Genomic DNA, 25,075 nt, shown 5'->3' with positions numbered 1-25,075 from the left:
AAGCTCATTAAGCTGCGCGCCATTCCGATTCTCCCCTATATTCCCTTGGTATTCCTTGGTTCGTAAATTTCTCCAAAGAACCGACTGGAACATTATTATGGGAAATACGAAACGCGCTCGAAGACCTGGTCGCAGGTCGTCGTAACGAACGCCGATCCTTAACTCCATCTCTCTGATTTCGATCTCTGAGTCCGAGGCAATAACTCCAGCCTAGATACTCCGGATTCTTCCCCCGCCCGTAAATATCCTAGGTAAGTTGACGTTAAAACGACGAGCTGCAGAAACGCGTTCGGAACTTTTGCCAGCGGAATCGTTACGTATTCCACTTCAGTATTTATCGATCGACGATTTATCTTCCGACAGAAGGCTTCGATCGGTTAATGCGCTTTAAAAGTCACCCGATGAGAACTTGTTAAACTTTCTCAATTAATACCGCAGAGGCTGATTAATGCCGCATTTTCGTGCTGACGTAGCCGCATCTAAGTCTGACAAACGCATCCGGAGAAAAGTCGAAAAGGGACACGAAGTAGGAGAAAGTTCTTTCACAGAAGCAACGACGAATACCGATGGAGGTGTTTCATGAATGAACGAATGGAACTGTATTCCTGTAACTCTCCCATAAGACTGTCAAACGTTACGAGAAGGAAAAGATCGGCGAGGTGCGCGTGAAGTCGACTTTACGACAATATAATTTTGGTAGCGACACGCGGATGGCGTGGAATGCGACGATCGGAGTCAACGAACGGTATAGAAGACTTCGATACGTCGTAAATGGCCCATCCCTGGCCCCTTCACGAGCCCATATCCACCTTTCCATCTCGTACACGCTACATGTACCTATATACACGCATAATATCGAGCTGCCTACGTTTTCGTCCTACCAATCCAAAGACTGACAACAAACGATCGAAAATACCAACGACGAGACCAGTCCACGCTCGCAAACAAAGCTCGATAACTCTTTATTATACGACCGATCGCAGGGGAACAGAGAATCGTCGCGATGCTGATGACCACCGTGACGACTGTACACTGTACATTCCTGAATTTTACTACCAAATCGTTTCCCCGACAAAATCGCATCCACACGAAAATATTGTACCGGGAGGAATGCATTCTGGTTGCGTTCTCATAAAAAAGACACAGAATCTCCGCGCATCATCACGAATCAGTGGTACCTTGGTATTTCTCGCTAGCAAAGGACAGCAGTAGATTTGTGTAATAATATATTTGCATAATTCGGCGAGTTTAATGAGACGTGACATCGATCTAAAAGTTAACGGAGGAATAGGAACTATGGTCGGCGATATTCAAAGCGAAAAAAGTATCTCAAAGAATATTTCGGCCTAAACGCTTTTCGCGGTCAGTGGCTATTAACCCTACAGTCGGGATTCGTTTGGAAAGAAACCAAGAAGGAACCGATGGTGCGTAAACCGAAGTTGGAGGACCGCGAGGAGTTCGAGGCTCGGTGGAGAACCGATTACATCGAGGATCCGCCGTTCGGCCCCAACTTTCGACCAAAGATTCACCAGAGAACCTATTGTGGTGCTTAATTTAGCGTTAAATTGTTTACATCTCATTAATCGCTGGGAAGAACCTGAGGGGCCGTCATGATAACCGATGCACGTCAGTCATGGACTGTGGGCATCGCTTTAATTTCGAATTGACCACCATGGCCGCGTACCGTGGCCCCGTAAGAACGGGGGCGCGCAGCATCCTCCTCGCGCGTCTCTTGTTTCAGCCTGTGTTCAAGGAGCGCATTCACTTCGCTCGCTCGAGTTCGCTCTCTCGCACGATGCACTCGACTGCGTGGTCGCTCGAACGACAGCGGAGCAATATTGGAATTCGAGCCTGACTCGACCGGTTCGTTCGCTCACTGTCAGTCGAGTGTGCTTCGCGGTAGCGACACGCGCGACCACGTTACTTCGCTGGGTTACGGTCCACTGATACGCAACATCCACTAACGTCCACCTCGGGTATCTATTAAAGCTGCGTTTACCGTTCGTTTACTAGGGACGATATTTCGTGCGAGATCCACGACTGACCATTCACGCCGCTGATTCTCCCAGTTGAAACGATAGATGCTTCCGGGTGTGAATCGTGTAGTAGGAATTACAAGTAACGTCATTAAGGTTCTCGAAAGGCTCTGAGATCACGTTCGCGTCGAGGCTGTCTTTTCGATTGTCATGAGTCCGATACGCGATATGAGTGCAACAGAGAATGGTAACGCAAAGGCACGTCACGAAGTTACGCCCAGAAGCTTTTAACAGTTTTTATTGTAATGCTTCGATACGATCATTCGAACCGCACTGGAATGCCAATTATTTCCGGAGAGGCTCAGTTGTTTAATGTAAATACTTGAGATAATGATTAAGGAAATAGTAAGGTAGACCGTTAACTTAGACTTCGGAGTTAGGAACAGAGAGAACACTCGAACAGTGTAAAATACGAAACCGCTTGATTATCTATAGTCATATTTCTCGCTGTTTTCGTTTTTGTTAACGCATTAGTAGGCTCTAGCACAGCGAACACGCTATGATCATAGTATAATTTCACATAATGAGAACTCTGGTAACCGATCGGTTAAGGGATATAGCGTACTATCTACACGGAATCTCATGCTATCGACTTTCAATAAGGTTGATAAAGTCAACTGTACGGACACCGAGTACGAGAGACTATCCGATGCCTGTAAAGGAGATGCAGCCCGCGAATAATTCACCTGTTATCTATACCATCTACTGGCTGGTTAAGCAATTTCTCGAGAACGTCGATATAATGCCGTATACGCGTTACGCCGCGCGGGGAAACCCGACGAATCACGCACGCTCCATGAAATTAGAATGTTTTCGCGTGTTTAACGTATCGCTATGTACAACTATAATAATTACGCTCAATTTAGCTGGCAATTTAAGTAAACTCTAATCGCTCGCCCGGTGAAAGTCAGCAACAGCTAATTTAATAAAGCAAAACGCTAGTTTATGTAACATTGTTAAAAAGACTTACCTGTTAGATGACTGCCGGTGAATTCGAAGTCGTCGTCTTGGTCCCAGTGTTTCAGGCTCAGATTCGATAGCGAAGTTGCGTTGGCGAACTCTAAATTCGCAAAGTGCCAATCCAATATCTGACGGTCCTTCGAAGAAAGGTATACGTCACTGTGAACAGGAAACAAAAATTGCACATACCAAGAAGAATTTAATTTGCAAGATATTGTGTAACAAATATCGAAGGAAACTTACCTAGGGGGGGAGGCTTCTAATTCTTGTAACTTCGCTTCGATTTCTTTCTGTTGTTCAGAAAGTTGATCCCACTCCTGATATAGCAAATAAAGTATATAATGTATAAATAACTGTATAAAAAAGATAAAGACTGTATAAGTAAAGATATTAAAAACCAAACAAAAAAGACCATACCTTGCATGCGTTATGAAGATCACGCAACTTAGAACGTATTACAAATTCTTGTGTTATATCACGTGTTTGTAATTTACTCTCAGTCATTTCTTTATACTGTTTATTTAATTCGACCAAACGATCCATGATCGCTATCATCTATAATACAAGAACTATTAGTATTTTCTAAAAATTCAAAGCATAAATAATTCGAATACTTACCCTATGTTGATTGGTGATAAGCCGACCTTGAAGCGATAGTACGGAACGCAAATGAGCAACTTGGCGCTGTTTGACACCTTGCTCTTGCAAACGTATCACCCACTCCAATGCCTGACCCAAGGAAACCGGTCGTGTATTACCACTTTGTCCTGATCCAGCACTACCCACGTAATTAAAATCTAATTGATGTGAAAGATACGACGTAGCTTCCAGTAACCGGTTAAACTCTCTCTCTACCATTTCGTCTTTATCTTTCGGGACCTATCCGCGGAAAAAATATTAAAACTTCATAAATGATTGTTTTAAACATTTAATTATTACAACATTTAAATGTACTATATTTATATTAACCGTTTGACCATCGCTTTCGTACAAAGGACACTTTTGTCGTATTTTATGAAGTTCCATATTGATTTGTTTACTAAGCGTTGTCACTGGATTTCCACCTAGCCCTGTAACTACCATAGCACCGAGATCGGCGATATATGAAGATTTACGAAATGTTGCAATTCGACCACCAACACGATCCTATAAAATCAGAAACTTATGTGAAAAACATATGTCTTACACACCTTTTTAAGTGGAAAATAAAATTTTAAATAACAATTACCCGTGCTTCGAGTACGATTACTTCTAAGCCAAATTGTTGCATTTGTTGAGCAGCAGCTAAACCAGCAATACCTGCTCCAATTACGATTACTTTACCTAATTTCTTCGTAGGTAATGGCTAAAATAGAAAGACAATAATTTGTTATAAATAGTATTCATGTAGAAAATGTATTATAAAAACATATATCACCTTAAGTCGTTTAAATACTCCAAAATTAATAAAACCATGTCTTTCTAAAAATGCGTGAATTCGACGCGCCAATACAGTGTCGCTATTATAAGGTGGTTCTATCGCTGGCAGAGCATTTTCAACTATCAATTGTTGCTTTGGATTCTCAAGCCATAGTTGCAACTGAAATAAAAACATTCATACATAAAAGTTCTGCAATTTTCTTTTTTAACTTAAGTTTCTTACGAGTCTATTTCTAATGTGAAGGAAAACTTTTTGGGTCTGCGGTGGTCCACCAGAAACATCTGGGAAACAAGCGGCTTCTGTGGAAGTTAGCTTATCAAATGGAAGACGACTTTGAAATGCTGCTCCCTCCAAACCATTAAGTAATTCCTTTACTAAAATTAAATATAGAAATTAAAATTTAATCAATTACAGAAAAGATTAACAGATTCATTAACAGACAGACTTACCATGAGGATCTTCATGATCGCTATCTTGATCATCTTCATCTTTTACTTCAATTTTTGGAGCAGAAGAGGTAGATACAGATTGTGATATACTTGTATCAGTATCTTTTTTTACTTCAGGCACAGCTTTTTTTTCTGGAGTAACAAGACCAGGTTTAGATTTTTCCGATGTATCTGAAGCATTTTCATCTTCCATTTGATTATACTTCTCTTCCATTTCTCTGTACTCCACCTATATATAGATATGAATATGATAAAATAACAAATAAAAGAAGCAATATTCAATGGTAAATCAATTTGTAACCAAAACTTTATTAAGTATACAGAGATCTACTTTAACATATAGGTTAAAAGTTTCTACAGACGTTGATGAATTAAAAGTTGCATAAAAAACATTTATTTTAATTTACATACAATATACTCGCTTTTAATTAGAGAAAGATAAATTTACGATTATTGACAAAGTAAGATAAGTAACAAATAATGAGTCTAACCAAAACATAACCTAGTCTGGTTATTTACAGCACAGTATTATTCAAGGTACATGTGTGCGAATTATCTTCCACACAAGAATTTCTATCTTCTAGTACTATTTCATGAAGGAATATGGAAAAACCAACACTTGATTCATATTACAGTAAAACTTTGTAACAATCAGTGTACTAAATAACACATCATATAATAATCCTTATAAGAATATATTTGGTAATGGATAATATTAAATGTGGGATAGAAGACTAACAAGACAAACCTTCGCTCTTTTCCTTCGACTCATATCGTTGCTATTTAGTAGCTTTTCTGCCAAACCTAATCACTGCCAAACGTAATCACACAGGTTTGTTTTGACTCTTCAAACCGGCGGCACATACAATTATAAGATCCAGAGACTACGAGTAACGTAGAATAGTATAACCCACTGAAATGCAGTTCATCATTGACATCTGTATTAAACAATGTATACTATATAATGATTAATATAAATTCTTTTAATAGCTGGGAATCATATGATTTAGAATTCTTTCCATCTGATTATGATTCAATATTCCCCATAGTGATACCGTTTCTTTGTGATCGAGAAACTACTGTGGTATTTCGAATAAAATTTTGTATTACCCACTGGGAAATTTGTTTTCGCCCTCTATCGGAATATCCTGATTTTATTACTTAGATGTTTGCACCTTACATAAATTCTTAACTTGTATTGTAAATAGTAATGCGCACTGTCTAACTTTCAAAATATTATCTGATTAGAACCCATAGTTCTTTGGTCTATTATAGGATTATGAATATATACACGATTTTCTATGCGCAGTTCGGTTCTTACATTGCGGTTAAGTAACTTGTGCTTTTAGAACCTTAAGATTCGAGTAATATTATAATTATTTAATGATATTACTGTTAAAACAATAGAAGAACAATGACAGTCTATGTAAGGCTATAAAAAGTTTACTTTATTTTGCCATTAATAGGATTATTGTCATATACTTTTTATTTCAGACATTAAGCAAATTAACATCTTTAATTCAAAATACAAGAAATCAAAGTAGGCCTTTCTTTTACTGGCTTACTGTTGTATTTAATAGGTATTACAATAAAGCATTATTGTTTGATTCATTAAACAAAATACATAAACATTTCTTTAAAGAGTTGATGCTGACCGTATAAAGGAAATTGGTCCGGATCGTGCTTGTGCAGAATGGCTTTTAAAAAATGGAGCATCTGTCAGATGGAAAGATTTTTCTGAACCATTAACTGATTATAACGCATTACCATCTAGTGGAAACTATTACATTGAATCTATTGAAGCAAATAATGCTGGAATATGTGATGTAGGATTTCCACATCTTGGTTAGTATTGTAGTTAATTTAATGACATGAAATAGCTTGTATATGATCACAATTATTCATTGGGTTACCACATTAGAAGGATGCAAACACATAAAAAATATAAAATTGGAAAGCTGCAGATACATTGATAATAGAGCTATACCCTATCTATCGCTTATTAAAGATTCTTTAACTAATTTAGAAATTATAAAATGTAAAAGCATTGATGATGGCGGACTACGTGAATTAAAAGTATTGAAGTATGTAATATATATAAAAATAAATAAGATATATCTAACAAAATGTAATGTTACTTATATTTTGGTATTTCAGAAATCTAAAACAATTAAAAATTAAAGGATTATCAAGTATCACGGATAATACTGTTGAGAAAGAACTTAGCAAAGCTTTGCCCAATTGTAAAATAGACTTTGAATGAATGATTTATGCTTGATTATTAGTTAAATTATTTTTGATAAATATGTTAAGAATTGTGTGTAAATATAATAGTATAACATAATAAATGAAATATAAATATGAATGCATACTGGTTCCTTTAAACAGAGATAAAATATAATCTATTGCAATTCATCAATAAGAATTTGCTATTAAGAGTAACTATCTTTATAAGAAGTAACTTTAATTTGCTATGCTTTGAATAACAAGAAATATTTTACAAAAATTATTACCTTAAGATGTAATTGAAGTGGTATTGCTGCTTTTCACTTCTTTTTTGCGCGTTTATAACAAAATATTCAAATGAAAATGGTAAAATTTAGAACGCATAAATCAAATCAAATCTACCGGAAGCATTCAATCTATCGGAAATACCGAAAATTGAACAACTTACAGGCACGGCTTAGTTTCCCGCCAAAATATAATACCGCCATAATGGTCATGCTGCATTTTCAAGCATCAAAGGCATTCGAAGTTTGAAATAATTTGAAAAGTGTTATTCTTTGAAACATAATAGATTTAACCTTAGAAAGCGTTCTTTGCAATCATATTTCTATAAATTAGCATCATGTCACAGGAATTGAACATTTTACGCTGTTATTCGTGTAAAACATATCAAGTAACTGTCAAATGCGCAGTAATTTATTGTCAATTGGTATTGTAACCTTCGATTTCTAATAATTTATGAATTATAGGTTCACATAGTCAAGAAAGCAAAGAAATGGCAATGCAAAATATGTAATTTTAAACAGACATTCAAACAGGTTAGTTAATTTCATTTATTACAGAAAGATCTTAATTTCAATGTTCATCATAATATATCACAAAATAAATGTCATACGTGCAAGGTAGCAGATAATTGCAATTTTTAGGCTTATTTTAAAGGCTCAGGTAGAGATTGTCGCGTTATGGTTCAAAAATTAAATCTTATGAAAGAACATGAGATTCAGGAGAATATATCCTTTAGTGGATGTAACAGTACTAATGATAACTATATGAATAATCATCCTGAAAAACCAAAGCCAAATATAAAAGTTGAAAGCAAGTGGGCAAAATATTTAGATACGCCAGAAGAGATTAGATCTAATACTTTTGTAGCTGCAGGTAGTCAGAGCAATAATTATAAGAAATCTGATGATATAGAACATCTTGATAATAATATGATGTACGAGTGCTCACAAAGTGAACACACAGATATAGGTAGCGATCTTTCTCATGAAAATGATTCTAAACAAGATTTTATCTATGATAATGAGGAAGAATATGATAATTTTATACCAGAAGAAATAGATAATGCACCATGCAGCAATGATAATAGCGAAAGTACTAATTTGTATAGCAAAAATACCACTGAAATTAGAAGTGCAAAAAACATCTTTGATGACAATGAAGATTTTGATCCTACTATTGATTTTTAAGTTCTACATATCTATTAATTAAGAATTATGTTCGAAGTCAGAAATGTTTTCTTCATGCATATTATTTTTCTATTAAAGTTCCTGTTAATTTATGTAAAAGACATTAAAAGATACAAAGAAATATGTTTATACTTTTTCAATTTCTTTTTATCTTTTTTTCTCTCTGTATTATCGAAAAATTTGTTCATTTTTTACTTAAGTGAACGGAGTATCAATCGCAATTCGGACAGTATTTATTTATTTATTTCACATGATTTAAATACATTGCTTTAACTTCAAAATCTTGAAGATATCCTCAGGGCACTAACTGAGAATCTAGTACATAACACAGACATATACTTGTAAAAAAATAAAATGCTAATGGAAACAAGCATCTAGCTATTGTATAGTGACGTATAGATATGTAATATTTCAACTACAACAATAGAAATTGTAAAAGGACAAATATTGTCTAAGACTCTTTTATAATTGTTCAAGCAAACGTTTTCAGTAAGCGAAGTTTACTTTTTGCTTGTATACTTATAGCAGCATATGCATCCATTAGCATTCAATTTTTTTTTTTTTTTTTTTTTATAACAGAGATTGTTAGATGTAGCAATCACAAAAGTTTTCATACTGTTTCTAGAAAGACAGGAAATTACGCAGAATAAATGATGTTAAAAGTTGCTTTTTTAATTGTTTCCATTGAAACTCGTACAGTCTTAGCATTGTGGCTTAAATTACATTCCTTTTCCCTGTCTCTACTCAAACGTCCTAATAACGATTGTTAGACACAAAAGTGACAATTTATTCTGCAACATGATTGCTTGAAGGCAATAGGAAAGAATTAAACGAATGGCAGTTTTGGTAGAATAAACGTTTCATAAACGTATTGGCGTATAGAAATTTTCGTAAGGAAAGGTAAAAGGCTTTTGGCAGGACGATTTTTATATTGTGTTTTGTTCTTTCGTTGTGCGTTTCAGTTCGTAGTCACGTAGAATTCGAATTTGAAATAGCTCTTTAACGCGATAGACGAACTCTCATATCCTTCTCTCCTCTTAGACACTCTATTGTCTATAAAGCTACTGATATCGGTTATTCACCTCGTAAAGAAGTATCGTGTTGCTAGTTCTGGATAATCGAAGATTTTTTAAAATTTCTCTAAATCTCGTTAGGCAAATATAGTTTTATTCGAGATAATTCGCTTCTTGTATAAAGAGACTTAAAGGGATGTAGTAGTAAATAAATTATTATAAAAAATATCGGCTATTAAGTAAAAAAAGGATTGTTTAGATCGTTTTCGATTGTTAAATACGCGTGATTATAGTGCACGCGATACGTGTCCGATCAGTCGCAATAATTTTGTCATAAGAAGTATAATGTTAAAAATATACACGGTGTACTCATATCGAGCAACGCGAGTCTAATTAATAGAATCCGAACATTCTCAATTAAATATCACGTATCCTTTCTCAATTAAATATCACTAAATAAATTACGTTATTAAATGCATCGCGAAATTAATATACATCTAAGGCAATGCTGTCACGCATCCTTCGACGACTTGTCCAAAGAAAAATAAACGAACCATGATTATCAGTACTGATGTCTGTGTCGGCGATAATTCATCGCGTCTTGATGATGCCTCCAACTACTTTGCCAGCTTCTGCTTCGTCTGTTCCAAACGCTCCTTAATAACAAGTAATAGTTCAGTATATCAAACGTAATATAAAGCCAAATTTTCGATTAAAAAAATATTTACGTTTGCAACTTTTTTCGTCTCTTATTCGGCGGGCTACTGAGTTCGCTTTCTCGAATAATTTGTAACGTTGATGGTATAAACATATCTTCTATAAAAATAAATATCAAAAAATTAGTAGATAAATTTCTAAAATTTCTATTTTATCTATTATCAATCAAACATACCAAAGGAATTTGCGTATTTTCTCTTTGAAATGAATCTCTGATGTTGCTGCAGTTGTGGCAACGCTTCCCTCGCGCTTCCAACCGTACAATCCCTTGTTCCTTTACAGCCCTTCAAATGTTCCAGTTGATCGTGAAGATAGGAACGTTCTGAAGATGTTAAAGACGAAAGCCTGTTCCACTGTTCGAATGGATCTAAACGAAAAAGAACCAAGAGCCAATAATTGAAACCAATTTTCCTTAGAAAACTGAGTTTACACGTGTAAATGCTGTACTCACCGATCCTGAGGTTATAATAAGTGACCAAGCCAGTAGTAAACTCGCAATAAAGGAAGTTGTGTGTCGCGTTAATGGTACGAATGCATGAATACGTATTATTATTAGCATTCATACAAAAACAGAATGGTCCCGCGCTCCATAACGGAGCTGTGCGCCAATGATCGTTATCGTGTTCGAAGCAGTTCATCTTCTCCGTTAAACATTCCTTCTCGAGTTTGGCCTTCTTTCTCAATTTCCTTTCCTTCTTCTTCAAACGTTCTTCCTTCAACCTTCTTCTTTCCTCTCGAGCAATTTCTTTCTCATCTTTTTTCGAGTAAGAATCAGGTTCGCAGTAACACTTGTGACGAGCTTCTAGAGGACTGTTCAACATCGGTGGTAGTCGACGATTACTATTTGCTATATCTATTATATCTAGTATAAAAAGAATAAGTTCAATCAAACCTGTGTTCAAATACTTTCGTGAGTCACTGTATGCACAATTACTAACCTTGCCTGTTCCTTCTATCAGGAGATTCCAAAATAGTAACATCGATCCTAGAGGGTCCAAGATTGGTCGTTCTATTTTTCTGCACCTTTGGAAACCTTCTGGTCGAAGACGCCGTAACTGGTGTGGTCATGGGCGTCGTAGTCACAGTCGTAGACGGGAACGTTCTCGAACGAGCTTCGGTACTCGTCCTGGAAAACACCGGAGTCGTTCTTTGTGGCTCTGTCGATTCACCGAGAGTAGACCCTGTCTCTGATCCTGTTGATAGCACCGTTTGGCCGTTTGTTCCTGTCGTAGTTTCTTTGGTAAAGTCATTCGTGGCTCCTATATTGCTAGAAGTCTCCTTTCGAATCGTGGTTTCTTTCACCGTCGTGGTAGGAACGGTTGCATACTTGGTTTGATGATACTTCTGATGCCTCTGATTCGGTGTCGTGCTTTGCGTAGTCACAGTCGTCTCCATTGTTTCACTAACATTCACTATTGGAGTCTCATCATGCACGCTGTTTGTGAACAGAGTATTGTTCTTTCGATGATGGTGAAACTTCCTGCGCCTTTGTGGTTTATCATCCTCCACTTCCGTCCTGTTACCGACGACTTCCTTCATCTTTTGACGACGAGGCGCCTTTTTTTGTTTGGAAGTCGTTGATAACGTGGTGGATGTTGGTTCGGTCGTGGTGGTCGTATCGATATCGGTACTTTCTGTGACTGTAACGTTAAATCTAGACTTCTCCGTAGTATCTGTAAATTCAGTTCTGTCTTCCGCTACTTGGTTGTGTTTCACGATGGAACGAATGGTTGATGCAGTAGGATTAAGCGTAGTAGTGTGATCGTGTTTCTTGTGATGGCGATTCACGTGGTTCTTCGAAGGGTGATGGTGCGATTTGTGTGCTTCTTCTGTGCTCTTTGACCCATCCTCTGGGTCTCGCATAACTTGAGGTCGCTTGGTCATCAAGTGACGACGAATATCCTGGAACGAATACCACGTTATACATTCTTCGTATGAAATAAAACACGTATCTTCGACGCTCACTTTTAAAGTTTCCAACTGCAACCTCATTTCTCTGATCTGTTGTTCAATTTCTCGCCTCGAAATTCGCCATTCGTTGGGATCTTGGTACACGGTTTCTGAGCAGTTCACGCCCCCTTGTGGAAGAACCGAACATTTCGGTGGAAACGTTCTTTTTGATTCTGACTGCCGTGCTTGGGTCGCCTAAATATGAGAATGAAGATCGTACGTTCGTACGTAAATTTGTTATATTAGAAATATATACCTTTAAATCATCCAGTTCTTCTTCGATACTCTCCATGATCTTCGTCACATGTTCAACGGTGTCCTTCTTCGCAACACTCCTCCGTACCCTCCTGTGTCTCTTTACCACGTCTTCAATGTTCAGCCGTCCTTTCACTACTTTATCCAAACTAGGATCGAAGTCATTGATCGAGTATTCAGATTCATTTAAATTATCGAACTCGAGAGACTCGTCTTCCGACGTTCGGTTATCAAACCTGTCCCTAGGAGCACATTCATTACGATGAAACGTTCGTGTCTTATCGAACGAGTCATCAGCGACTTTCTAAACTTTCGTACCTGAAGATCAAGTTTACGTATTCCCTCTTAACATCGTTCGCGAGGCTGTTCAGTTCCTGGAAGAAGTCCTCGTCGTCCTCCTCGTCGATGGCTCGTCGGTCCCGGTCACCATCATTATAGTCATCATCGTTCCCGTCCGTATCTTGGCTAACATCTTCGCTGTCCATATCTGACACGTCTCGTTTGCCTGAAAAAAATCGTGAACGATGATCTCCTTCCTTACTAAGAATTATTAATCTCTGCATCCTATCCCCTTATTGATCTTTTAATCAACTAAAATGATTTTTTATGGCACGGGACAAAAAACCAATCGATTTTTATCTTTACTGGAAAAGCATAAGAATGTAGAAAATACTTTTTAATTTCTCAATACTTAAACACGCATCTGCTCTACTAACATTAAGAAATTTTTAGAAAATTATGTGGATCAATTTCTTTCCTGAGTGATTCGCATATCCCATATCGTGATAAATGCGATATTTCATGATATTAAAACACTCAACATTATTGAAATATTTTTAATCTCGAGAATGTTACTAAATAAATTAAATGAAATGGCTAGCTCTCGTAAGGTACCTCGTCTAGCAAAATATCTGGCCACGTCCGTATACACATCTGTGGGTCTTCTGTCTCTGCCAAAGCCATATCGATGCCCATCGATGTAATCATTCGACTCCAATCTGGTATAAACGACTCCATTTGGCGTGAAACAGGCGCATTTCTTCGACATCCTTGGCGAAGGGGCGGCGTATTTGCACTTGTGTCTCCTCCATCGGTGACCTTCCCTCTCGCAGCGCCACTTTTGACCTGGAATACAATTCGTCTGGACTTCCGGTCGCGAGCATTCGATGGCCAATCGTTCGTGCTTCGACGAGAAGGATGAGTGAACAGGATGAACCCTATTATCCAGGTGTGGATCAGAGTCTGAAAGGCGGAGATCATCATTTTACGGTTATTCGCCGCTATTTTCTTGCGATCGTGTTCCTTGAGAATATTCACTTCTCGGGGTCCGTCCTTCGTAGTTACAACTGGAAATCCCATTCCATAGCGAAGGAGAGCGACGAGAGGAGATTTTATGAAAGAACCGGGTGTGCGGACCAATAAAAAGGGATTAAACTTTGATCATTGCGTAAATCCCGACTAGCGAAACTTCAACAAGACTTACGTCCGACCCCAGAGGGATTCGAGCCCCTTTTCAACGTGATTATCCAAACCGGTTGAATAAGAATTCGTTCGACTTAACCGCGAGTTTCAATTACGTCGAATTCCTGGACCTAGCCGAAGAAGAAGTTTCTTCGATGTTTTTTCCGTATCGCAAGATACAGCGTCTGCCGAAACTAATTAAAACTTTACGCTTCTAAGAAAATCTGAAACCGATACAGCCTTAAAGAATATCGATCTTAATCGCTTAAGTAATTGCCTCTGTCGATGACTTAATTAGGCCGATCAAAGAGCGCGCAGAATACAAATAAACAAGATAACAGCTTTTTTTTCGGCTTTACGGATCTTCTATCTTTGTTCGAATTTTTCAATTTAATCTAACCGAAACGATTACGCTTTGCTTAATTCCGTTGTCGGCTCTGTGTAAATCTCCGGCTTCGCGTAATTTATTCATTGAAAGATCGGATCATAATGCGAGATTGCAGCTCTCCAAAGCGGAGAGCAATTTTATTGCCGCGAAAAGGTCAGCGTGAAGTGTTACGCCTTCCTGCAGGGGAAACCGCGTCCCAAATAGGGAAAGGCTACATAAAGAGCAAGAATTACGATTTGATAATCCGCAATAAAACGTGGCAAATATCTTACTTGATTCGTCGATGATCGAGTCCTCAAAATCGTCATCCTCGGAAATGTCTTGATCACTGCCTGTATCGTTCTCCAAGAATCGATGCTCCAACTCGTGTTCCGCGTCTAGATCGGCAACGTTGTCATCTTCCTCTTCCGGCGTGGCGTTCGCGTGCTGTTTCGCCAACGTTTGGTTCTGCCTCCTGGCTTCCCGTGCTTTCGATTCTGCGATCGATTCCGGAGTTTCACGACGTCCGGAAGATTCGATCAGAAACGTATCCGGCCACTTAAACTTCGATCTTCTTCCATGTTTACTGCAACATGCGATTCTTCTTGAAAAATCAGGTTTTTACGATCCGAAGATCTCGATTCTCTTGCTTGATAGTTTTGTCTTGTTTTATCTTTCTTCGTCTTATTTAACCCACGAGTAGGTAATTTTCTTTCAACGTGGAATTTAGTTCACGATATATATGTGTGTATGGTGAAAAAATTGGCGATATACTCACTTCTGAAAGAGTTTCTTAAAAGAACGACCGTCCATCTGCGGGGGCGTCTCGACGCCGGCTATGTCCAGGAACGTCGGCGCCAAGTCGATGTTCAAAACTATGTCGTCTACTCTGCAACGTTATATAGATGCTTTATAGTAATTCAATATTGCAGCTCAACCCTCGGGGTAAATACCGGTTCGGTAAAGTCGTTGCGAATATTCTGATATTTCGTCCTTCGAATTCTATTCCTTTCATCTCGTTTTATCGCGTTATAGATCTTTGATTTTTCGGTATTGTTCAATTTCGAACGTTTATAGGGCTTAGGGAAACATAAAGCGAAGTTAATAATAACAATTCACCTTCTTACTCCTACTATTGTATTTTAAATCTTCAATTTTTAATCTAAATGTATTTCCATTTCAACAAGATTATTCAGAAATTGTCGTAGATTACTAGATACCAATAGAGGTCAGTCGTAATGATTCACGAGCAAGCAGTTGATAAAAACTGCGACAATAGCCCCGAGAAGCGCGATTTATCAGTCATAATATTTACTCTATCGAGCTAAACAATTTCACCCCTGACATTTGAGTATCGCGAGGACGAAGCCAATATCAACCCTATGGCGACGTAATAAAGCGACGAAGAATTCCGAACAAAGGATACGAATATATATATTACAACTATATATATATTACAATTATATACAAATATATTCCGAACAAATACAAAAATATGTACGTGTTTTTAACTTTTGTAGCCAATGTTTGCAGTTAAGATGATAAATTATAATAGTTATATTTGACGATTTGCCCGAGTTTCTCTCGTGCTGCACCGTGAAAGAATTGAACGTTTCCATCGCTTCGTGAAAACTTTCATTCGAAAGAGAACAATATTCTTTTCCGCAACACATCGCGTTTTTCAAACGAACCGTGGTATTGCTCCGCCTTGTGGCAGAAACCAGGCGCCGTTTATTAAATCTAGAAGGGATTGCACGCGGAAGCAAACTTGCCCCACGCCGTGCCGTGGTATTAACCTAACGACGATGTTTATAACAGACACGGTTCTGCTTCAATTTATACGCGAATGGCCGAGGGTTCGCGTTCACACGGTAGTCTGGCAACTCGAAAACGGTGAGCTGTCTCGTCGGTTAGCGGACTGTCTTTTACTCTCCGCGCCGAGTTTGCCCCGATAATTTATCGTTTCCGAAGTTACTGCGCGCAGCCGTAATTCCAGAAGACGATCAGACAACGATCACTTATACGCGTACTAATACGCTCTATTTATCGCGAGCGTAATCTCGACACGACGCGTGGATTTAAGGGCACGAACGCGATCGTACGTTCGACGCGTAAATGCACCGTTTTGCCAGGAATGTAACAACACGAATACAACATACGGCAATGGCCAGGCACGTCGACCGAAATTATCGCGTGTGCTTTTGTGCTTTAGCCCATTCGCACATCAATTTACGGGGCAACGCTACCATCCTGACGGTAACTACCGATTAACCACGTGCAACATTGTTGCAAGACAATGACCGATTATGGAAGAGAGATACCAAGCAACGCAAGATAGAATGGAATGGCGAAAGTAAAGTTCAGAATGCCTAAACGATTCTACGACCAGTTACAACTGTAAATCTTTCTCTACTGGCGAATCAATTTATCCAAATGTAGCCACTGGTCTCCATCTAACTTGCGTGATTTACAACTTCACGCCTCCTCTTCGCGCGCTCAACCGACTCATGATGACTCGTTTATTTGCCCTACTTATAACTACCTACGAAGATACACTTCCCGGCACGACGAGTCGGAGAAGTGGACACGTAGCTCGGCCTACGTGGAATCAAAATAATCGTACAACGTGCGGTGCTTACATGGTGCCAGGTTCAATTCCAGGTCCTCTGATCAAGAACGGTACCCTGACGTCGAACTCGAACGGGAAGCTCTTTCCTTTGATCAGGCCAAACTGTCCCAAATGGTAACCATGGTCGGACGTGTAGATGATGTACGTGTTGTCCAGCTCCCCCAGGTCTTTCAGTTCTTGGTAAATCTGTTAACAAGCGGACGCACAAAAATAAACGAGCGTTCCGGCGAAACGAGTGGTTCTCCTGACGCGACCGTGGCAAGAGCTTCAATTAATACGTGTCTGCAGAAACGTTTCTAAACGAATGAATCACCGTACCCTGTCCACCGCATCGTCCACGCTCTGCAACGTTTGTAGCCTTTTGGTCATCAGAAGATCCGTAAACTGTTTGTGAATCGGCTGCATTTTCTGCGTCACCTGCAGGATCCATTGCTTGTCAGGATTCGGCGCGTAGTCGTAAGCCGGCGTGCTGAAACGAAAAAGATCTTATTGGGTATAGTGAAACAGGACTCGTCAAAGGACTTTCGCCGCTTAAGCTACTCGTTTGGCTTCGAACAGAGCCCTCGACGAATACTCTGGTTAGCCGATTAAGTGGCTCGAGGCTTCTGTAACTAGGATTCGAGCACGTTAGCATGCAGAATCCGAACTGGCCAGGGGAAATTGAATTAATCTCGAGTATCGAACGAGAGTTCGATGCAACGAGTAGGTGAAACGCGATGGACCCTCGAGACGCCGTATCCTCTCCTCCTTTCTCTTCCTCTTTCCATCTAGCTCTCCACCAATTACGCGAGACACGAAATTATGGGTAATTGGCCCTTCACCTTCCTCCACGTCCTTCAGAAATGCTCGGCTCGAACGTGCTGGATCTCTTTGTCTTACCCAATGGACCATCGTACGAGACGCGAGAACAGGTTTACAGGCCAGTTGTTCGGAATTTCATAGAGAGCTATGATAGCCCAGAAGGGTAGCAAGAGTATTCGACGCGTTGTAACTTTTCTATCTAGCTGCGCGTACTTATTATAGATTGTTAAACGTCCATTCTCGAGATATTAAAAGGCAGAACGTTTAATCGAATTCCACGGCTACTCTCCCTAATTCCAAATTAATTCCCGTGAAATGAAATTGAGACCTTGTCCGGGGAAGAGAGACGGCGATGCGTGTCGACGATGCATGAAAACGAGCGTTTCGCGTGCTCAATATCTGTCCGGTACCTATGACGCGGATCCCGTGGAATCTCGTTTCGCTTCAAGCGAGACCGTGCTGGATTTTCGCGAAAAACGAGCGAGAGGAACACCACCTAACGCGATCATCGCAATAACAATGTACCCTCTGTTCTCGTTCAATCAACGTTCCAACGAGAATCCAACGACTGCAGCGATAAATCCGAATAGAAACGCCCCCTTTTCAACGAAATCTAAGAAAATGAACGGGAAACCGGAGGAGATTTCTCCAAACAACGAATCTACGATTTCTGAAGGGAAAGAGTGTACTCGAAGCTCGAAGCGAGGTAGATGAATCTAAGACTGGCTGGAGTTTGAAGAAAGAAGAACGTGGTTTGCGTTAATTTCCGCGGATTGCCTTTTCGTTTGCACAAACGTTGCTGCGGTGCAGAGAAGTAAAGAGAAGGCCGAGTCTTTATGCAAATTTAAAATAAAGCTCGCAATCTGACGGTGGCTCCCGAACGAAGAATATCGTCGTCCGTCCTGGTACAGAACATTCCCCTCCCTTCCAATCCCCTCTACAGTCTACCGTCCATGTATATTTCGTCTGGGCTCCTTAATTGCAGCCTATTCTGCGTGCACCGGCTCGCCACGGCCACTTAACTTCCCCGCGAGACACTCGACGATTATATTTGCACCCAGACACGTGCCCCCGCACCACCTTCCCGCTCTCGTCTCGCTCGCGCACACGCTATCCCTGAAATCCGCGCGCGTGTTTTGTCTCCATGCGTGCATCCCTCGCGCGCGCACCATTTGGAAAGCGAACCGTCGCTGCACGCGCTGGAACGCTAATCGACTGCCTTCCCTGGGTAATTATAGAGCGCCTAACCGAGGACAATCGATTTCTTCGCGCGATCTCAGCACCGCGCGGTTCCTTCTCGCGTGCTTTTACTCCCTTTGCGATCCAGTCGGTTAGCCGGTTTGATGGTGCTGCAACTGGTGTCGCGTGGAACGGTTGTTAAATTCTTGAATTTTTGAAATTTCCAATCTTCGAATTTCTGAAATCTTTAATTCCCGAGATCTGGAACTTTCGAATTCTCGAGATTTCGAATTTTCAAGTTTGCGATTTCTTGAATTCTTGAATTACATTTTCCAGCGCCTTTGATGGAACAATTTAAATATACATTCGTTTCGTGTTTGCGCCGACCTGGTTCTGTATGCACTTAATCAACGCTTCATTAGGTTCGAAGTTGCAACGTCCACGCTCGAGAAAGCTGCTTTTCTTTGAAGAGGAGCGAATAATGGGGAAAGTTGATATCGTACAGACGCCAAATAGTATCCGATGTTTCGCGGATCATCACTTTCACTGTCTGAACCATTGAATAGACGCGACGTCTCGTTGTTTGCATATGCCACAATGGAGTTTAAGTCGCTTCGTTCCGTTACTAAACGTGTTCGATTCATTGCGCGTTTCACTTCCAGAATCAATATCGATACTTCTTTTCATCGTTCTTCCAGACACATAACTCTTCAGGAATACTAAGTAGACTTTTTATTCCATCTTTTATTCGGCATTCCAATCACGGAATTATGAACGTTCAATATTTCAGATATTACCAAGGCTTGTGCTAACAATTTACGAGGGCTTAAATGTATACCGCTTTAATACTCCATAAAGTATTTCTCCTCTTATAATGGACGATATCGAGGGGCAAGGTTACAAAGACATTCGCGTTCAAAGTGGACGTTGGCAAGGATATCGGGCGTATCGGAGGTAATCGATATTTGAGGCACTCGAAATGGCTGTCAAGCAACTTGGAGTGTCGTAAGGAGTAGCAAAAGGAGGCCACGTACACGGAAGAAAAATAAGTGTTCGTTGGTAATAGTCTCCATTGAAGAGCTCGCTTTCTCTTTTATTCTTTTCGACCGGTGACTGGTGGAAAGAACTCTGGACGAGTAACGAAGCACGCGCCCGATCACAAGGGATCGATTGTCGAGACGTTGCGAATGCACACGTCTCGAATTGACTCGTACAAATAACCGAGCTGTGCTCGTTCGACCAGCAAACGTTTCGATCGACATATTTCACGTTGGTGCACTATTAACGATCTAAGACGCCATCGAATCGAACCTATCTATCTCTGTCCGTTCAATTCTTCGGTTTTCTTGTTTATTTCTCGAGTAAAGAAACTCGACGCAGTCAAGCAACCTCTTCTTTCGTGTCTGTCCGCTTGCGATCAAGCCGATACGCGTACGCTACGTCGCCACATATTTACCCGCGCCTCGTTGATCAATTCCAACGCCATTGGGTCTCGTGGTCGCGCGATCTACGCAAATCTGAAAGTCGGTGGAAATCGTGACAGCGATGCGCCAACAGTCGATCGATCGTGACCGCGATTTTTCAGAGGAGGAGAATGACGACTAAATGGAGGAAAAATGTACAGTAGTTCTATACTAACGAGCTGAAATTTGTCTTGTTAATTGATCATCGCTGTTTCCATCTACTACCGACTTGTGGATTGAATTGTTGAGCTCCTTTCCAAATGAAACTTCAACTGTACATATCCAAGTTCGTATATTTAATTATCATGATTGATAATTGACTAAATGGCAAAATTTAATGGTATTAGTTCAAACATTTCATATACATCAACCTAATAATTACATGAAATAAATTTCTCGGATCTGTATGTCTCCCCAGATAAGTCTTTAACCCATGACTAGTTAATATCGCACTACCCTAATCAGAAAAATGTAGGCTCCGAAACGAATTCGAATCCGATTTTACGGCGATTAATTTTTCCTCCCTAAAAACAGGCGGAGATCTGTATTCCCTAACGGTAATGGTGGCATAAATTCCTTCCGCTAATTACTCGGACGATAAATTTCGATTATCTGATCAGTGGTGATATTAACAGGGCTGGGCGCGTTTCGCTGGAATTAAAACGGACCCTGCGGCGAACCACGTCGCTGCCCCGCGACACGGCCGTACTTAATACAAGCTAAATCTCTGATAAACTCTGTTCCCGCGCCCACGGATTAGTTACGGTGAAAGGGTGCTGTCAAAATATAAACGTGTCTCGTAAACGCGCGATAACGCTGTTCTGCCCGTGTCCACGCGTCTACCACTGTCCCTAAAATGGCACGGGGCCATTAACACGAATGCTGCGACCAGATTACAGTAGATTGGTCGTATTAATTGACGGTGAACGTCATGGAGCACGTGGAAATGAAGACAAAACCACCAGTTGATCTGTTCGCGTGTCCCCTTCGAATCGATGAAGCTCGTCTCTGTATTCAAGATCGTAGAAATTGTCGAATATAGGATTACTTGAGACCGAACTTCAACGTCTTAAAATTGAATCTCCAACTTTGCACAGAACAATTAAACTTGTATATCGAGACATACCATTAGCCTGTAATGTAGCAACGAAAGAATGAGAAAATATCGTATTTAGATCAAAGTAAATTGGTTAACTTAACCGAAATATCCAGCCCTTTTTTTTTTTTTTTGGTCCTCGATTAGTCTCCGATCGGTCATCGACGTGACTCAGTCGAGTGTCAGACTAGTTAAGCCTCTTTCTACTGAAATCTCGAAATTAACGTGTCTTTCCTTTTCATAGAACGTTTCAACGTCGACTAAGGCGCTTTGCTCTTGTTAGCTCTGGATTTAGATTACATTAGTTAGGCTAGGCCGCTCGAAAAGTGCACACGTCACGCGGCGTGTTTCGTTTATCTTGACCTCGTTGGCACGAGGAGAACTTTGGAAGATTGATTCGCTCCGAATGTATAGATGTTCTGATTAAACATGCTCCCTCCTTCCCGGTCATTGACGTTGTCTTTGTTAATGGACTAAGTCGTTCTTATAATATTTATTCAAAGTAAGCGTTTAAGTACGACAATAAAAACACTCGATATGTCTTTTTGATTTTTAAATCTCAATGGCACTCTAGTGGCATTCATTAAGTTTCAATTTCTCGACTCTCTTCCTTGATTTAATCAAATCCTCGAGAGATTGTGCTAAGATTTCCTTTCGATTCTGTTTGATGGTGTGCGATAGAAGACGCTCGTTTTCTCGTCGAGTAAATTACGTTTCACCTTTTTCCCTAGTTTCCGATGAAAAGCCGCACTGCTCTCGATTTCAATCGAGCCTCGATCGATACGGTCTCCTGGTGTTCCAATAAGGCGACCGCTTATCAGATGTTGCATAAAACAGATAAGAATTCCGTGGAGTTCGTAAAAGTAAATTGCGGCCGATCAGTTCGCGAAACGCACCACGACTCTCCCATTCCACCTGACGCGATCAAGTCACGAGTCGTTCGTATCAGCTCCGCGATCAGTATTGTTAACGCGTCGGTATTCTTAAGAAAAATTCCGATTATTCGACGTAAGAAAAAGTAATTGAAGACGTAAATAAGCAAGTATAGCATGTAGATCAGATGTAGTACAGGTGCAGAAACAAATAGAGAACGTTGTAAATAATAATAAATCTACATGTTATAGGAAACATGTTAATTACTACATACGATAATGGGAGAGAAACTGAATTTTATCCGTATATTTTACCAACAATTACTCAAATTCGATAAAATACGCTGTTGTAAAAAACTTATACAAGTTATGAGTTATTTTGAATATCTTAGATATTCTCTTAATTCGTAACGATTAAAAAGAGATTCGATAAAAAAGATTACAATCACATTGTATTAAGGTTTGGAGGATAATAGCTAATGGGCAGAAAGAAGCGTCGCTCTACCATGTACCATAAAATCGAGGTAAAAAATGGCAAGATTAAATGATACAATTTGATCCATGAATCATCGCTTTGGATCGCTCGAGGCATAGAAAAGAAAGAAATTCGATCGAGATATTACCGGAGTCGTAAAGCCGATTTCGTGCTGCTTGTCGCTCTCGAATCGTTCTCGATCGAGCGGCGGGGGTAAAAAGGGAAAAAAATATTAATTCGTCGAGTGAAACCACTCGGCTAACGGCTGCTTAAGGGCAAGGCAGCGAGTTAAAAGCGTCGTGAAAGCACGTAATTGCGCGTGCTACAGCGCACGCATTAATTTCACTCCCTCTCACTCTCACGTTCTCACTCGATTGGCTTTTGAACGACGCGACAAGAGAATGGCGTGATGTACGAGCGCGGAATTAAAATCCCGGTTATGGAATTAAACGACCAGCTTCGCCCCCGTAACTTCTCTAAACGGGTACGATGCAGGCCACTATGGATCGCGTTTAATTATAGTTTACAGCGTTACGTTTCGATTCGCCGATCCTCCAAGGTATAGAAAAGAAAATAATCAGTTAAATATCCCATTCCAATTTCCTGTAGAATGGAACAAGTGTATTGGCCGAACAGTACTGTTGCAAGAATAGAATTCTCCCGTGGTACGCGACTTTATGAGGCTTCATTTCAATCTGTGGCAATTGTTCGTGTGAATGGGTACGTACGTTTACACACGTTTCAACGAACCAACCAGCAGTATTCAAACGTTTGTTCTTTTTGGCGCTTCAATTGCTCGAACACCGTGCAATCAGACGACGATCCGCTCGTTTAGAGTCGAAACTGTGCGTAATTCTAGCCTGAAGTAGTATTGGCTGTTGTGGGCCGGCACGCATTCAGCCTGAAAATCCGGCAGTGAATCGCACCTTCACACGGTGTCGTTGCTCCTTTTCCCTAGAGGGTGCTAAAGAAACGAGGTATCTAAGTACACGAAATGATCGTATCGCGGTAAGTAAATCGCTGCGTGTAAGAAGACAAAAAATGGGTAGGAAACGCAACGAGAACCACGCTTTTCCAGTATTTTCTTCGTAATAGCGTCGATCTAATCCCCGCAAGAATTCTATCTTGGAGACAAAGTTGCAGACAGGGGGCGATCCATGGAAAAGAAAAGATCGACAAATGGGAACGGTATTCACCCACGAGGTTTACCGACGCGAAGGATATCCCATGGTGGAGTCGAATGAAATAGGAGGAAGATCTCTTTTTAAAATCGATCCCGACGGGAAATGCGATCCGGCAAAAATACTTCGTACAATGAGGCAATCTGTAGTCCCCCGTTCACAAAAGACCCCTCGCGAAAACGTCACGCGTTTCTCTCCTCCTTGTCGCCGTCTGAATCGCGTGTACAAGTCGTTCAGGTACGCGCTCGTGTCCGGCCAACGAGAAGAGAAACCAAACGAGAGAAAGAGAATGAAAAGGAGATGGAGAAACTGCCAGAGGACAGAGACAAAAGATACGTTTTTTTCCATCGTGGAACAGAGAAGTGAATATAATACCTGCATCGTGGAGGTACAATAACGGGGCGTTGTCCAGAGGGGCGAGACGAGACTACCAAGAGGGGTGCACGTTTTTAGTGCTTTTCATCGCACACACTGCACCACCCCGTCTAGGGTACTCCATCACGCGACGATGACATCGTGGCTGCAGTTATCTATCCGGTTGTCTAGTCTAGAGTACCTCTGTGTCTCTCGTTTTTTCGCCTTCGGTTCCTATCTCTTTCTCTTTCCTCTCTTCTTTACACGCTGTCAAATCATCCACCGACTTCACCGACGTCCGTTTGCGAATTCAGCCCCCGTTGTTTCTTGTTTTCGTCCACGATTCTTCTTCTCGTTGTCGCGCCAGACCGTTACGAATATCGCCCCGTCCCGTGTATATCCTCGTTAGAACGACGCCTGAATGTCCAACAGCTTGAGAAAACTTTGACACCGGACGTTGGATGGCTGGCGCCCGCGTGCACGCGCACGGGTTCTTCGTAGAAACGGCTCTCGTTGTCAGGAAGCGCGTGTATGGTGGCGTCGACGTCTATGGTACGCTCGCATGTTACCGTTCGTCATGGTGAATGAAAATGAAACGCATCACATCGGGGGAATTGGAAGTGTAATCATCGAGGTAGAACAGCTTGGACTGGTTTGTTCACGCCATTAGATATTGCTCTACCTTATAGAGTATAGGTA

General features: G+C 40.4%; 4 protein-coding genes across 6 annotated transcripts in view; 2 read left to right on the top strand and 2 right to left on the bottom strand.

Moving 5' to 3' along the window:
• Nucleotides 1-6,104, bottom strand: part of Su(var)3-3 (lysine-specific histone demethylase Su(var)3-3) — a 101,458-nt gene extending 95,354 nt beyond the window's left edge. The window contains exons 1-11 of the mRNA XM_072002736.1: nucleotides 5,980-6,104; nucleotides 5,614-5,803; nucleotides 4,866-5,094; nucleotides 4,639-4,790; nucleotides 4,414-4,575; nucleotides 4,225-4,341; nucleotides 3,966-4,142; nucleotides 3,615-3,875; nucleotides 3,414-3,551; nucleotides 3,240-3,313; nucleotides 3,007-3,155 (exon numbers count right to left, since the gene is read on the bottom strand). Of these exons, the coding sequence (XP_071858837.1) occupies nucleotides 3,007-3,155; nucleotides 3,240-3,313; nucleotides 3,414-3,551; nucleotides 3,615-3,875; nucleotides 3,966-4,142; nucleotides 4,225-4,341; nucleotides 4,414-4,575; nucleotides 4,639-4,790; nucleotides 4,866-5,094; nucleotides 5,614-5,637 (1,483 nt within the window). The 5' untranslated portion in view covers nucleotides 5,638-5,803; nucleotides 5,980-6,104. The remainder of the gene's footprint in view (nucleotides 1-3,006; nucleotides 3,156-3,239; nucleotides 3,314-3,413; nucleotides 3,552-3,614; nucleotides 3,876-3,965; nucleotides 4,143-4,224; nucleotides 4,342-4,413; nucleotides 4,576-4,638; nucleotides 4,791-4,865; nucleotides 5,095-5,613; nucleotides 5,804-5,979) is intronic.
• An 18-nt stretch (nucleotides 6,105-6,122) lies between these two features.
• Nucleotides 6,123-7,236, top strand: LOC139986976 (ATP synthase subunit s, mitochondrial). Its single transcript, XM_072002770.1, has 5 exons — nucleotides 6,123-6,291; nucleotides 6,360-6,445; nucleotides 6,508-6,710; nucleotides 6,787-6,949; nucleotides 7,023-7,236. Exons 1-5 carry the CDS (start codon nucleotides 6,280-6,282, stop codon nucleotides 7,126-7,128), a joined length of 570 nt encoding a protein of 189 aa, XP_071858871.1. The 5' UTR covers nucleotides 6,123-6,279; the 3' UTR covers nucleotides 7,129-7,236.
• Nucleotides 7,237-7,316: 80 nt separating this feature from the next.
• Nucleotides 7,317-9,229, top strand: LOC139986975 (uncharacterized). The gene is made up of 3 exons (XM_072002768.1): nucleotides 7,317-7,764; nucleotides 7,841-7,909; nucleotides 8,018-9,229. Exons 1-3 carry the CDS (start codon nucleotides 7,714-7,716, stop codon nucleotides 8,561-8,563), a joined length of 666 nt encoding a protein of 221 aa, XP_071858869.1. The 5' UTR covers nucleotides 7,317-7,713; the 3' UTR covers nucleotides 8,564-9,229.
• Sulf1 (Extracellular sulfatase Sulf1) overlaps nucleotides 8,785-25,075 on the bottom strand; it is a 78,194-nt gene continuing 61,903 nt past the window's right edge. Inside the window, exons 5-17 of one of the 3 annotated variants that reach the window (XM_072002725.1) lie at nucleotides 17,274-17,424; nucleotides 16,966-17,141; nucleotides 15,105-15,215; nucleotides 14,620-14,912; nucleotides 13,393-13,740; nucleotides 12,817-13,003; nucleotides 12,500-12,740; nucleotides 12,259-12,438; nucleotides 11,232-12,195; nucleotides 10,745-11,155; nucleotides 10,469-10,660; nucleotides 10,305-10,392; nucleotides 8,785-10,232 (exon numbers count right to left, since the gene is read on the bottom strand). In XM_072002725.1, the coding sequence (XP_071858826.1) occupies nucleotides 10,139-10,232; nucleotides 10,305-10,392; nucleotides 10,469-10,660; nucleotides 10,745-11,155; nucleotides 11,232-12,195; nucleotides 12,259-12,438; nucleotides 12,500-12,740; nucleotides 12,817-13,003; nucleotides 13,393-13,740; nucleotides 14,620-14,912; nucleotides 15,105-15,215; nucleotides 16,966-17,141; nucleotides 17,274-17,424 (3,436 nt within the window). In that variant the 3' untranslated portion in view covers nucleotides 8,785-10,138. The remainder of the gene's footprint in view (nucleotides 10,233-10,304; nucleotides 10,393-10,468; nucleotides 10,661-10,744; nucleotides 11,156-11,231; nucleotides 12,196-12,258; nucleotides 12,439-12,499; nucleotides 12,741-12,816; nucleotides 13,004-13,392; nucleotides 13,741-14,619; nucleotides 14,913-15,104; nucleotides 15,216-16,965; nucleotides 17,142-17,273; nucleotides 17,425-25,075) is intronic. The other 2 variants (XM_072002726.1, XM_072002727.1) reach the window with 2 other exon arrangements.

This window comes from Bombus fervidus, chromosome 4 (genome assembly GCF_041682495.2).
Source record: "Bombus fervidus isolate BK054 chromosome 4, iyBomFerv1, whole genome shotgun sequence".
Classification (NCBI taxonomy): Eukaryota; Metazoa; Arthropoda; class Insecta; order Hymenoptera; family Apidae; genus Bombus; species Bombus fervidus.
Note: the sequence above shows the minus strand (reverse complement) of the source record. Positions and strands in the feature narration are given on the sequence as shown.